At 27.9% G+C, this 14,128-nt stretch overlaps 1 protein-coding gene across 2 annotated transcripts in view; it reads right to left on the minus strand.

The window, feature by feature from the left end:
• LOC124494581 (uncharacterized) overlaps positions 1–14,128 on the minus strand; it is a 109,485-nt gene that overhangs the window by 53,488 nt on the left and 41,869 nt on the right. For both annotated transcript variants that reach the window (XM_075729289.1, XM_075729290.1), the window contains one exon: positions 12,079–12,901. In XM_075729289.1, the coding sequence (XP_075585404.1) occupies positions 12,079–12,424 (346 nt within the window). In that variant the 5' untranslated portion in view covers positions 12,425–12,901. The remainder of the gene's footprint in view (positions 1–12,078; positions 12,902–14,128) is intronic.

Raw genomic sequence — 14,128 nt, forward strand, 5'->3', positions numbered from 1 at the left:
CGAAACAAAGAAAAATCGCATGAACGATCCAGAGATATTCAACAAACAATATATAATTCCTACAAAAAAAGTGGTCCCCTTTTTCGAATCAAATTATCTGAGAATGAAAAAGTTGAATTTTTTCTCATTCATCATCATAATGATTTTGCCGCCGGGCAAAATCAGAATTGGATAAATCTTGCAAATTTTTTTTTCGTATTTATGATATTACCTTTTGAAATATATTGTGACATCATTTAGATTTGATTTATTGTTTGCCGCTCTGACGATCATAACGACTGAATAATTTCTACACAATTTTATCCAATAACAATAATTATTGAAAAGAAACATATGATTTCAGTGCTTCGGGCAATCAGATCAAAGATCATCATAATCATCAAACAGTCAATGGGTTTGCATCAAAACATTGCTTCAAGCCTAAAATTCTTCTCGATCAAGATGTTTATCAAGAATTTTCATTCACATTTTATAATTCAGAAAAATATTGATTCAAAACATATTCAAACAATTGTTCTGAAGAGATTTGATTATCTAACTTCTGTTATTGTTATACAGAATTGTTGATATGAAGTGATAAGAATCTATACATGACCAAGAATGATTAATCTTCCATATTGTAAGAATATGACAATGACATTTTCACCTATATGATAAACATTTATGGTCATTCTTAAATATTTGTCAAAAATCCAAGATATGAATCGATAAAATGTTGTGGATTATTTTGATCACCATAATGGCCATCTGATTTATTTGATTCAAACAGCATAAATTGATCAAATGATGATGAAGAAATCTAGGAGAATTTCTTTTTTTTTTTTTTTTGCTCAAAAGACAAGCTGAATAACACGAATAATTTTTTTTTTTGCTTTTTTACATTTTTTTTATCTATTCCTTTCTTTCTGTTGTTCATATATTTCCATATTATATAAGATATGACAAAATATTAAGAAAAATGAAAAATTGAAAAAAATAAAAATGAAAATTCCACGAAAATCTTGTCGTCGTTGTGATCGGAGAATTTTTGTTTTTTAATATTCCATTATTTTCGTTAGAAGCAATGTCTTTATGTCAACAAATTTTAGATAAATTACCATAATACAACCCAACAAAAACTAAACAAAACCTAAAACAATGATGATGATGATGATGATGATGATGACAGAATCTTCAATCTTCGGGGACCTAATCTTATATATTTTATTATTATGTTTAGCTTTTAACGCTGTAGCTTTTTTCTTTTTCTCTTTCGAACATTATTTTAACGGCTGTTGCAAAAATTACGGTTTAATAATTTTTCAGTGATTCCTTGATATAGTTAAAGCATGAATACATTTCACGTTATTCTTGTTGTGTGTGTGGTTTCTGCTTTTGGGTTGTTTGCGTTGGTTTCTTTATTCTAGATTTTTTTTTTTGAAAATCACGGTTATTTCGGTTTTGATTTTTTTAAATCTCTTTCACATTCTAATTATTTATTTCATTTAATTTCATATTTTCATGAGATTTCAAAAAAATATGTACGAACCTAATCTAATACAATAAATAAATGAAGAAATAAAAATGAAAATGAAATCCACTAAATTATCATGATGATCATCATCATCATGAGCCTTTCCAAAAAGGGGTTTTATTCTGATTTATTCAATCTAAAATCTCATGAATCAAAATCATACAGTGAAGCTTTTATGTATGCCAACGTTGCCGATGATAATCATCATTTGGATCATAAATGCAAAAATACAACCGAAATAGGAAATCAAAAGTTATGGTCGGCCGCCGTCATGTTGAGAAAAAATAACAAAAAAAAAAAAAAAAATGAATGTCCGTCATGGACCGAATAATTCTTTCCGAACAATAACACAAGATCAACTCTAATCAAAGTTTATGAAACGAAAAAAAAATGAATTCACTTTTTATCATTATTTTTTTTGTATCAAGAATAATGCATACAAAAATTATAATTATTTTCGTTAGAATTGTGCAGAATTTGAAATAGAAAAAAAAGAGAATCGATTCATAAACAAAAAAAAACATCTTGTTTCTTTTTTTTGTGTATAGCAAAATCGTTACAGAATCATCATCAGCATCATCGTGGAAAGACGAACAACAACGTTCGAATCTATGCGAATATATTGTATAATGTAAGAGTGGCGAGAAAAAAAATGGATATGAAATGATGAAAATTCATTGAACACCCATCATCATCATTTTTAACTGTCAACATTACATTTATTGTTATTTTTGTTGTTGTTGTTGTTGTTGTTGTTGCCAATTCAATTGATAATAATAATAATAATCATCATTCATAACATTATCCGTATCAATAATGTAATGATGACAGGAATGAATCAATTTTTATTTATTAATTGATCAGTTGCTCATCAACATCATCATTATTATTATTATTATTTATCTTCTAGAATTGAAATTGAATTATCAAAGTTCATTGTTATTTTATTTTCTAGTTTTTTTTGTTCAAGTTGTTGTTGTTGTTGTTGTTGTCATGTTGTAAATTACATTTGAAAATTGCAAACCAACAGTAACAATGTATTAAAGTAATATAATAACGTTGCAATATAAGAATTTGGATCAACACAACCTAATAAGAAAAAAAAAATAATAGAAAAATCCCAAAAATAGAATGGTAGTAGAAAATTAACATCATAAAGTCAATGAATTAAGACATCAACTAAATTATAAGAAGGAAAAAGAAAAAGAATTGCCCACACACACACACACAAACATACAGTAGTAGTCACTTGATTCGTTTCATTTCATTACATCTTTGATGGAACTCTATTTCTTCGTTTCTTTTCGTTCGTTCTTGTGTATTACATTATGATGGACTTCTTCTTCTTCTTCGTCGTCGTCGTCGTCGTCGTCGTCATTGTCGTTGTCGTTGAAATTGATGGCCGTCTCAATTATGTTATAGCTGCTATAATATACAACCGGATTATAGAACCAACCATATATGAGAAAATACCACCATAGTTGGTTTTTTGTTGTTGTTGTTGTTGGTCATTTTGGTATAGTTCTATTATTTTCATTAGATTGTTTATATGTTTTTGTTGTTGTTATTGTTATAATATCCAATTTGAAATAACAACAACAACAACAACAACTATAACATACAAAAGATACATTAAAAGTGAAATGAAGAGTGAGAGAGGGTCTTTGTTCGTATGTATGTCGGTAAGTGTGTGTGTGTGTGTATTTGTTCGTTGTTTATCATTTGACGACAATGAAATGATGTTTTTGTTATGTTCATTCGAGAGTCGGTAATTTTTATCTATATTTTTTTCCATTGGTTGAATGAATAGTTGTTTTCACTTGTTCGCAGGATAGAATCCATCCTCAATAAGAATATCTACCCGTTCATCTTGTTTTTTTTTTTTTTAGTTTTCGTTTCTGGTCATGAGTGACAATTTTATCCATTCTCAGTCAGTTATAAGGCTAATTCACAATAGAAAAAAAAATTACCAAATGTGAATGGTTTTAACTTCATCTTTTCGTTAATTTTTTACATTCATTTTTTTCGCGCTTTTTTTTGTGAAATGGTTTTGTTTCGTATATGAAATAACATGAGTGAGGCGGCCAACCGACTCTATTAAGTTTCTGGATCATTTTTTTTTCTTCTTTCATTTTACTCACTCCGCCAACTTAGATGCTATGTAACTATTATAACTAACAAAATCATGTATTTTCTATTGGAATTTTTTTTTTTGCTGTGATTTTCTATACCATTTTCAACTACTATATTCTGACCATTTACATTACTACCATAGTCGTTCAAGTCATAATTGCCACTGTCCACAGGATACATGTTATTCTTATAATAAAGACAATATATATATATTGTGTGTGTGTGTCCACTAAAATCAAGTTCCAGTAACGAAAAATATCTTTCATTCGTTACATAACGAATGAGAAGAAGAAGAAAAAAAAACAGTAATGAAAATGAAATTATTTTCATTTTCTATCTTACATTCATTTTCAATATTATTATTTCGTTTATTTCTTAAATATAATCTTACTTTGATTTAGGATTTTAGTGTGCTGTTGATGTTGTTGTTGTTGTTGTTGTTTATATGTTGAATTAGTATGTATGTTTTGAGATTAGAAACATAGACAAGACTAATCACATCACAATATATATTTATATAGAAGACAATCCAAATGACTAAATTTTTTCTGATGAGAATATAGAGAAAATGAAAGAGAAAATTGGAAAATTTATATCAAAAAAAAAAGACCGATGTATTACGACAACGACAATAACAGCCAAAAATTATATAAACATAGTAAATTCAACAAGAACGAACGAGAAAATGGAATATACAAGGGAAACACACACACACACACAACCAGTAAAATGAAAATAAATAATAACAATCCATTTGTGTGAAATTAATCTTCATTTTTTTTTTTAGTATGCCATTCAAAGAATTAGGTTGAGGGGAACGGAAGAAAAAAAAGAAACTGAAGCAATGTAAAAAATGTTACAATTTTTTTTTCACTGAAACGAAAAAAAAATTCAACCTATTAAGTTTAGAAATTTTAGGGCTTAAAATTTTTTTTTTTCATTTTCATTTTCATTTTCATTTTGAATGGAAAATAAAAACATCTTGCTACGTGCACATATATACATGGAGCCATAATGAAAATTACGATGCATTTCTGTCTAAGTGTGTGTGTGTAGTCAGATTCCTTAAATTTGGATGGTAATGATCATTATCAGCCAAAATGAATATATCTTTTAGATCGATATCGTTAGTCTACATATTTAAATACAATGTACGAGTGTGTGTGTGTGTGTGTGTATACTATCAATAATGAATTCAATAATGGCATATTTGATACGAGTTTTGTTGGTTAGTTGGTTGCGTTGGTTGTTTGGAAAAATAATAATAAAAGAAAAAGTTATCAAACAATAAACGGTAAAAAGGAGAAATAATAATAAAAAAATATTATTATCAAACAAAAAAAAAGTGGCGAGAAAATTATTTTTCTTTCCCTTTTTTTTATTCAACTATCAAATGGAAAGAATGGAAAAGAATCATCGGTATTATTGAATTGGATGATATTGTATGATCATGATGATGATGATGGTTATCACTCTATTCGTAGAAATAGAGTAATTTTAGGTTCACAAAAATATTACGAAATTAGAATTACGAATTACGAAATAGAATCCAGTTAAAATGAAAGAAACAATTTTCGATAGATATCACCATTCAAACAGTCATCAATGACTAGATTATTTTACTAGACTAATAATTATCATTAAACATTGATAACAGAATTGAACCTGTTTCAATGAATGGAAAGAGCAAAAATGAACCAAAAAAAAAAAAAAAAAAGAAAAAAAAAAAAAAGTTTTCCGTATTCACGTTAATTTAAATTAAAGTTTTGGGTTTCTCGTCCATCGGTTTCCACTGTTTGTTAATAACTGTTTTTAGTGACAGAAAACTTTTTCACACTTGCTGACCACACAATGATGATGATGATGGTCAGTGTGTGAGAAAAAAAAATTTCGGCTTGTGTTCAGAACTTTGTCAACGAAAGAAAAAGAACGGCGAAAAAAAATATGAAGAAAAAGAAACCATTAAAATCGATTGAAGCGTAAAACATTGGATGATGATGATGATGAAAAAAAACCCAATTAAATTTGACTTGGCCAGATTGCCCCCATTTGATAATGTATATGTGTGCATCGTATATATTGGATTAATTTTTGCTTGTTGCTGCACAATTTTGTTGTTGTTGCACCAACTTTTTCGAGCAAAATGTCATTTATATGAATGAATGGATGGACTCTTGACACTCATTAACGTTCACAAACACAGACATCTTCATGTATAGTTTATTATTGTCAACTTTTGAATTTCTAGAACAACAAGAATTAAAGCCATTCTGTATAATTCTGCCGGTTGAATCCATTTCCTTTTACACGTTAAATGGTATATGGTATATGTGTGTATCTTGAATTTTTTTTTTCATCACAATTCAGGACGTTTACTATCATCCATCATCATCATCATCATCAAACACTATTATTATCATTATTATGGCCATCATCAATATCATTATCATTATTATTATCATCATCTTAGTAGCGAAAAAAAATGAAATGAAACAAAACAAAAAAAATCAAGAATCAAATAAACGCCATAGATTTTCATTGAATTTGAAACGCAGAAAAAAATAGAACAACAATGACGAGATTGTCAGAAACAACAAAAATATCAAATGATGCCAGAATATAAAAAAAATCAGAAATAAAAATAGGAAAAAATGCAAAAATATCAAGAATTGTCGTCGTCGTTTTTTTAATACTCTTAAGTGTCATCATTATGATGATGATGATGGTGATAATGATTATCATTCTGTTGTCATTTCAAGTGTCAAAAAAAAACAAAACAATTCATTTGAAAAAACGATTCTGGACGATTGCTGGTAATCTTGATTTTTCTTTTTCGCTTTTTTTTCTATCGCCTCACTGCTAATTAGGTGTCGCTGTAACGTTTTCAGATTTTGTTGCCAATCTTTTTTTCATGGGTTACAAGATTTCGGTATTTTGGGTGAATAAAAAAAAAGAATCTGGTTTCGTCATTGATGATTAAAATTTTTCTCTTCGTTTCTATATAGACCACTACGAGTAATGTTGTCTTTGCTGTGCATATCATTAAGATCGAAAGGCAAGAAAAAAAAAACTATAGAGAATGTAGTGAAGAAAAGAAAATCACTACAATTTTTTTGTTTCGTTTCACAATATTCTGTTTTTGTTATTATGGTGTAAAATTGATAAATGATAACTATTAATAATCGGATGGCAAACAACGACAACAACAACAACAACAACAATAACGGCCCGTTGTAAATGCCCGGAAAATGTCCCAAAACAATTTTCACTATTTTGAATGTTGTGCAAAAAAAAAATTGAGGCGATTCAAGAATACAAATTGCAAAACAACAACAACAACAACAACAACAACCGAAATGGAATATTATCATATTATTCGATAGAAAAGAGAAAAAAAACATTTGTAAAACACTTCAACAACTACAACTATAAACAAAAGCAATGGAATTGAGAGAATCAAAAAAAAAAAAAAAAAATCCGGGTACCGAACAGAGGAAAAAAAAAAGATAAATACCAAAGACAAACGACCAAACATACTATTATGAACGCCGAAAACACGAGCATAGTGATAGAAACAGTATAAGAAAACCAAAAGAAATTAAATTATTACCCAATTTGAATTGCCGGCAAGTGAAAAAAAAATTCAGAAACGAAACGAAAAAATTCTAACCATATACAGACACACACATACACGCATCGGCCATTCATCTCATCTCGTATATACTAAAATAATGCGAAAAAAGAAAGACAATAGAGAGGTGACAATGGCAAAATGTGAACGAAAAACGCTCACGAAAAACATAAATTAAATGCATAACTATGCAGTCAAATGAATTCAAGGAAAACAAAAAAGAATTCTTTAAAAATCTATAACTATTATCATCATTATTATTACAATGTTTGTTCATGTTGATATGATTATTTTTGTTGTTGTTGTTTTCAACAAAATTGAAACAAGAATAATTGATTGTTTCATCTGGGATTTCAATTATTCTATAGTTTCAATTTTAAAAACAAACGAATAACAAAATAAGATTGTTGAAAGATAAAATGGTAAGAATCATGACAATATTTTGTTTTCAACATAATATATAAACAGTCGAAATGTAAGAAAAAACAACAAAATTCATTGACAACAAAAAAGAGAATGAAAAGAGATTAAGCCATGTGATATGTGTATGTGAAGAAAAATAAATCTTGATGTTTTTTTTGTGAAAAAATAATGAAAATTATCTAGAAACATTATCATCATCGATATAAAAAAAACATATAATATAACACGTCATCAACATCAATTATCAAACAAATACAATGTCTGTACGTGTCTTTTTTTGCCCCCTTTACCCTCACTGTCGAATAGGATCAATGAATGTCAATGAATGAATCATAGTTGGCCCATACAAATGAATGGAAAAAATCCAAGCATAAAATATTCTGTTTTAGAAGACGGCAAAAAAAATCAAAATCATTTTGCACATGTTTTTCTAGTGAAGAGGATTTTATGGATATAGAATTACAAAGAGAATAATGATGATCATGTAGCATAAGACATTTTCGATTGAGAATGAAATTAGTTAGTTTTTGTACTAGGTAATCCATGTGTGTGTGTGTGTGTGTGTGTGTTTTGTGTTCAAAATTCAAGCTACAAATTAGGTGTAAACAAAGAAAATGATGAATTGAAACATTTGCTAAGATTTTTATTTTTAGGTACAAATAAATACTGTTAATTGAAAAAGCAGTGCAGAATATCTGAAATTCGTTTGAACAAAAAAAAAGAAATTCCATGGAAAAAAAGTTGGTGAGTGAAAAAAAAAATGAAATTTCAAAAACATATTCATACCGAAATGAAATAGTAAGAAAAAAAAGTTCAACTAATAGAAAGTTTTTGTTTTTATGTTGTTGTTGTTGTTGAATGAATGAAAGATGAATAAAAAATGAAAAATTCTGAAATAAAATTCTTCCATAATAGAATAAGGTGTTCGTGTGTTCATTTGTATCCTTGCTGCGAGGCTCGTATGTGTGTAATCTAATACCTCTTTGAAGACAAAATGTCATTTTCATGTTTATCGCCCATCATCATCCAATATATATATGAGGTATGAAAACAAAATAAAAAAAAACTTCATGTTTTGTAGCAAAACAAACGAAACAAAAACAAAAACAACAATTCTCATTTGAATTTCATCTCTCTCTTTTTTCGTGGAAATGAATCTGATTTGAATTTTATTTTGTTTTTTTGTTGTTGTTGTTGTTGTTGTCTATCTGCATAAGCCGACAGCCAACATACAAGCGGGCGGATCGACCGACATATATGTTTTGTTGTATACAAAGATGGGCAAACGGTGATCATTATCCATTTTTTTTCGTTTATTCCAGTGGTGTTTGTTCCAGAAAAAAAATCCAAAACATCATCATTATTATCGTGGCCGTCACCGACGTAAATTGTTTAACGTAGTAAAGATGATATCAAATAATTCATTGTAATAATAAATGAATGTGAAAGATGAAAATCTTTGAGTGTACAATTGAGCTCATTCTCGATTAGGTGCGTTTGTGTGCTGGCCTTTTTTTAATATGCATAATCATGTTCCATAACGAATCATTATTATTAGTTCAAGGCAGATAATTGCAAAATAAAATTCAGCCAAAAAAAAATGTTCCAGGTAGAAAGTATTTGATAAGTAGTCTAGACTCTGAAAGGTATGGAAATTTCACAATAACAATATTAATCATAAAAATTCTGTGAAAAGAAAAAGTAGATAATAAATCATAATTTATAGACACAAATACATACATCTGGAATAATATGAAGCTGATTTTTCACATATTTGTAGCTAATTCTTAGATCAATTTTTTACATACATTTACATTAGGATTGGGTGATTGCATAAAAATTTTACCATCTATAGAGAAAATCACTTCATGGAATAACGAATCCTCGACAATCACAACCCATTGATGTCATTGAACATTTAGCATCAATAAAATGAAAAAAATATAATAATAATTTTCTGGTTTAAATGAAAAAAAATCAGGTCAAATATAGCCAATTAAAATTGATGGATCGAACAACAGAAATATAATAAAAAACAATAACCATAAGATATTGACGACATCTGGCGACAAAAGTGTGAGTTAAAAATTGAATACAAATAAAGAGATTCTTTTGGAACTGGATTCTTGATATTTATGTGCATTTTCAATTCACAAACACATATACACACTTGAAAGAAAGAACCATAATCCATCATTTCATTTCATTTGAAAAGATTAATTTCGAATTCTTTTGATCATTTAAATTCGTTACAGATGAAAATACGATTCATATGAATTCATCATATGATGAATATCAATATCAATTTACTTTGAATCGACTTGACTTACAATCAACGATCAAAAAAAAAAAAAAAACAGAGTATGATGGAAAAATTTTTGTTTTTTTCGTTACTATTGTTGTTGGTAATTTTTTTTTTTAAAAACAACTTTTTGTATAGAAAGTATCAAATCTGAATTTCAAATTCGTTGTTGTTGTCTTGTTGCTTTTGGCTTTTTTCTTTGGCTATGAAAGTTTCAAAACTCATCAACAAAATGAATTCTGAATTCTGGGTGAAGTTTTTTTTTCTTTCTCACTGGATGGATATCATGTGTTTTTTTTTTGTTTCATGGTTTGCATCGCCATACATTATTTTGTTTGCATTCAATTATGATTTTTTTCCCAATATTATTATTATATATAACTTGCATTCAATTTCAAGTTTCAGAGTTTTATTTTTTTTTTGTTCCCAATGAAAATATTCATATTTTTTTTATATTCTGCTTCTTGTTGTGTTATTTATATGTAGAAAATGATGATGATGATGATGACGATGATGACAGCTACGTATGAAACTGATTGATAGATGGGTTCATTTGTCTTGGGATTTCTTAGTCCGCTTTATTGGCTATGCAAAATTATATATCATTTTTATTCATCATATGATGAAACTTTTACTTGAACACTGTGTGTTTTCTATGTGTATAGTAATGAGCGAGATGGTAGTGAAAAAAAAAATTTCGTATGTTTTATAAATGATGACATGAAATGATGTTCCAAACATAAAGACAATAACGACAATAACAAAGAAAAAAAAGTTTTAAACGTGTACAAAAGTTTCGAAATTTTAATCTACAATTTCCATATATATATAGTAATATTAATTCATGTGAAATTCATCAAAATGAAAGAAAAAAAAATAAAGTTTTTTTTCTGTTTCCAAAGAATCAATATATGATAAACTGATATAGGATGATGGACAATTCACAGAGATTCTAGTATCGATTAGTAAAAAAAAAGAAAAAAGAAAATTTCGAAGCTTTCATCATCATCATCATCATCGAAAAGATAATGGCATGGTTCATCATAATTGGAAACATGAACCATTCAAGCAGAACTGTAAAGTTACTTTAAAAAAGAAAAAGGAAGAAAAAAAAATTAATTGTGCTCATGTGAAATCAAATACTTTATAAAGATCATTTCGTTATGTTCATTTGTTCACTGTTCACTTTATAGATAGGCGTATTTTTTATTTTTTTTTGTCTGTCCTTCGATGTTCTTTGTACATTTTTTTCTGTTATATCATCATGACATTAATTAATCACACATATTTTACAAAATAAAATGTTAGGTGTCACGAGAAAAAAAAAAATCCGACCAAAAATCAATGTTAATATATGTGTTCTTTTGGATAATAAAGAAGATACACAGAGAAAAGAAGATTATAATGTTGGTTCGAGATTTGTAAAGAATGGGCCAAAAAAAAAAGTGAGAGAGAGAAAGAAAAACGAAACCAACCAGATCGATCATTATGCTGATAACAGTGTGATCACAGAATTTTCTTCTTCGGTTCGTTTCATCTTACTTGTATATATACTCTCTATAAGAGAGACTAAGAATATCTCTTTCTCTCTCTCTTTTTGTATTTGTGTTGATTAATTGTTTGTCTAATTGTGATCGAAAATAACGGTTCTTTTTTTTCCTATTCGGTTAGTTGTTTGATGACGATAATGATGTTATGTACAATCATCCCAAATGGATAGAATCAATAGATGACCAAAAAAAAAATTATAGTAACGGCTAGCTGGATAGAATCCTTGTATAGCAATTATATCATATGAACAAACAACAACAACACAACAACAACAGAAAATTATACGGGTTATCCAAGAATTCCCGGGGCTATTGATGATGATCATGTTGGTTTCGTTATTGTTGATGTTGCTTGTTATTTGAGTACACAACTGAATTTATTGGTTAAATTTATTTGTAGATTCATTGCATGTATTCCAACACAACTCACATTTTGTTTTAATTCAGCCAAAGAATGTTAAGAATAATCAAAATCGACTGAAAATATATAAAAAACAAAAACAAAAAAAAAATTGTGGCTACTCACTTTGTATTGCTTCGGTTGATCCAATGATAATAGATACAAATATAATGTTGATAATAAGGATTAATATGGTCCATGGCCTTCTGTTTGTCCAATCAGAATTATAATGATGATGATGATGTTGATGTTGATAATGATTATGATGGCAAACGGCTATCCTTTCATTATTATTATGTAAAGAATTCATTGAATGATAATGAAAACAGCTATTTGGATGGAATTCCGTTTGGAATGTGGATGGAAAACTGAAATATTTTTTGCCTATATTATTATTATTATTATTATCATTGCCATCGTTGTCATGAACGGTGGAAGGAATTCCAATCTGATACGGAAATTTCATCATCATGTTTCAAATTACATGTCCCACCGCCACCACCAAGAGAAGAGAATATGTTTTTCTTTTCTTGTTTTTTTAACCTCTATTATAGACCGATTTCAAGTTTTTTTTCTAGTTGTGTGCAGTTTTTTTCCTTTTGGTTTTTTAGAACAAAAAAAAAATTGAGACTCAGGTTTTTATTTATTGGCTAATTCATGACTTTGAAATATTTCATTTGAGAAAAAATTTTTTTTTTTTGTTGCTGCGGCTGCAAAAATTTTCGAGTTTTGTTTTTTTTTGTTTTTTAATTGAAATCAATCGGTAATTGCAAGGAAACCAAAAACTTTCATTTTTATTCGTATTGTGGCCATCATCATTGTCATCATCAAGAAATTATTGTGAAAATTTTATTGAAAGTTTTTTTCCTTAGTATTTTGCAATATTCTAGCTTGTCAATGTTTCATCGTCGTCGTCGTCGTCGTCGTTGAAATCGATTGTTTTTAGTTCCTATAAATCAAACAAACAAAAAAAAATAAAAAAAAATGAACATTAATAAATATATATATGAAATACAAACAGAGAAAACAACATTCTGAAGAAAAAAAACGTATCTCAAACATGAAATAAAATTTTTTGGGGAAAAAAATATTCTGAACCCAAGAATTTAATTTGCTCATTTCATTGTATTATACTGACAAGATTATTCTCATTTTTTTTTCTCATTCTTTCTCTCTCTCTCTCTCCCTCTATCTATCTGGCCATTTGAGTTTTCCCACCATGTTTCGTTTTTTTTTTTGTTCAAATTTAAAATTAAAATTTTTTCCTTCTTTTCAAAAAAAGCATATATTAGATGATGAATTGAATTGAATTGAATGAATGAACGAATAATAAAATGAAATTCAAAAGCATGGAATGAGCAAATACAAAATAGATTCTAGATATGAACAACAAAACTATATGAAGAATAAGCTATAATGTAATAGTGAAATGGATAGTACACTATTATTGTATACGAGAGCCACAAAATCAGATCATCATTCATGAAGGAATGAGAAAAAAAATAATGTTTTAACACAGCTTTTCAAGTTGAAAATAAAGGTAAATCATCAAGAAGCATTTCGTAAAAAAAAATTGAAAAGTTCAATCCACCAGATATTTTTGATTTATTTGATTTTTTTAATTCGTTATTTGATTTTTCGTTAGATTTTTTTTCATAAAGACGCTGTTCTTCATTCTTGGAGAAAAACAGAATTAAAATTTAACTGGAGAAAAACAAAACCTCAAATTTCGGCCAGAATAAGAAAAAAAAACTAAACTTGATAACGATAACAACAAAATAGGAAAAATAATAGGTACAACTTTTTTTAACGGTAATTCCAACAACAACAACAACAAAAAAATTAAATAAAATTTCTAAAAAAAAACTTTTTGAATTTGCTGATCAAGAAAAAAAGTGAGAAACATTCATCAAACAAAAGTTTTAAGTTAGTGAAACGATAATTAATCAAGCTACTGTTCAAGCTTTCCTGTCATGATTCTATTTGCGTTATTAGTGTGTTGGCGGTTCGATGATCCTAGAAGAAAAAAAAAAGATCCGACCTTTTCAACCGTAAAAAATGTCCCAAATGTTCCGAATATATTGAAATGAAAACTCATGATACTATCGATTTCAAAAAAAAAATTTTCAATCTTTTTGCGCCATCTACATGTGAAATTTAAAAGCACAAAAATGTA

The sequence above is a fragment of the Dermatophagoides farinae genome, chromosome 3, assembly GCF_024713945.1.
Source record: "Dermatophagoides farinae isolate YC_2012a chromosome 3, ASM2471394v1, whole genome shotgun sequence".
NCBI classification, from domain to species: domain Eukaryota; kingdom Metazoa; phylum Arthropoda; class Arachnida; order Sarcoptiformes; family Pyroglyphidae; genus Dermatophagoides; species Dermatophagoides farinae.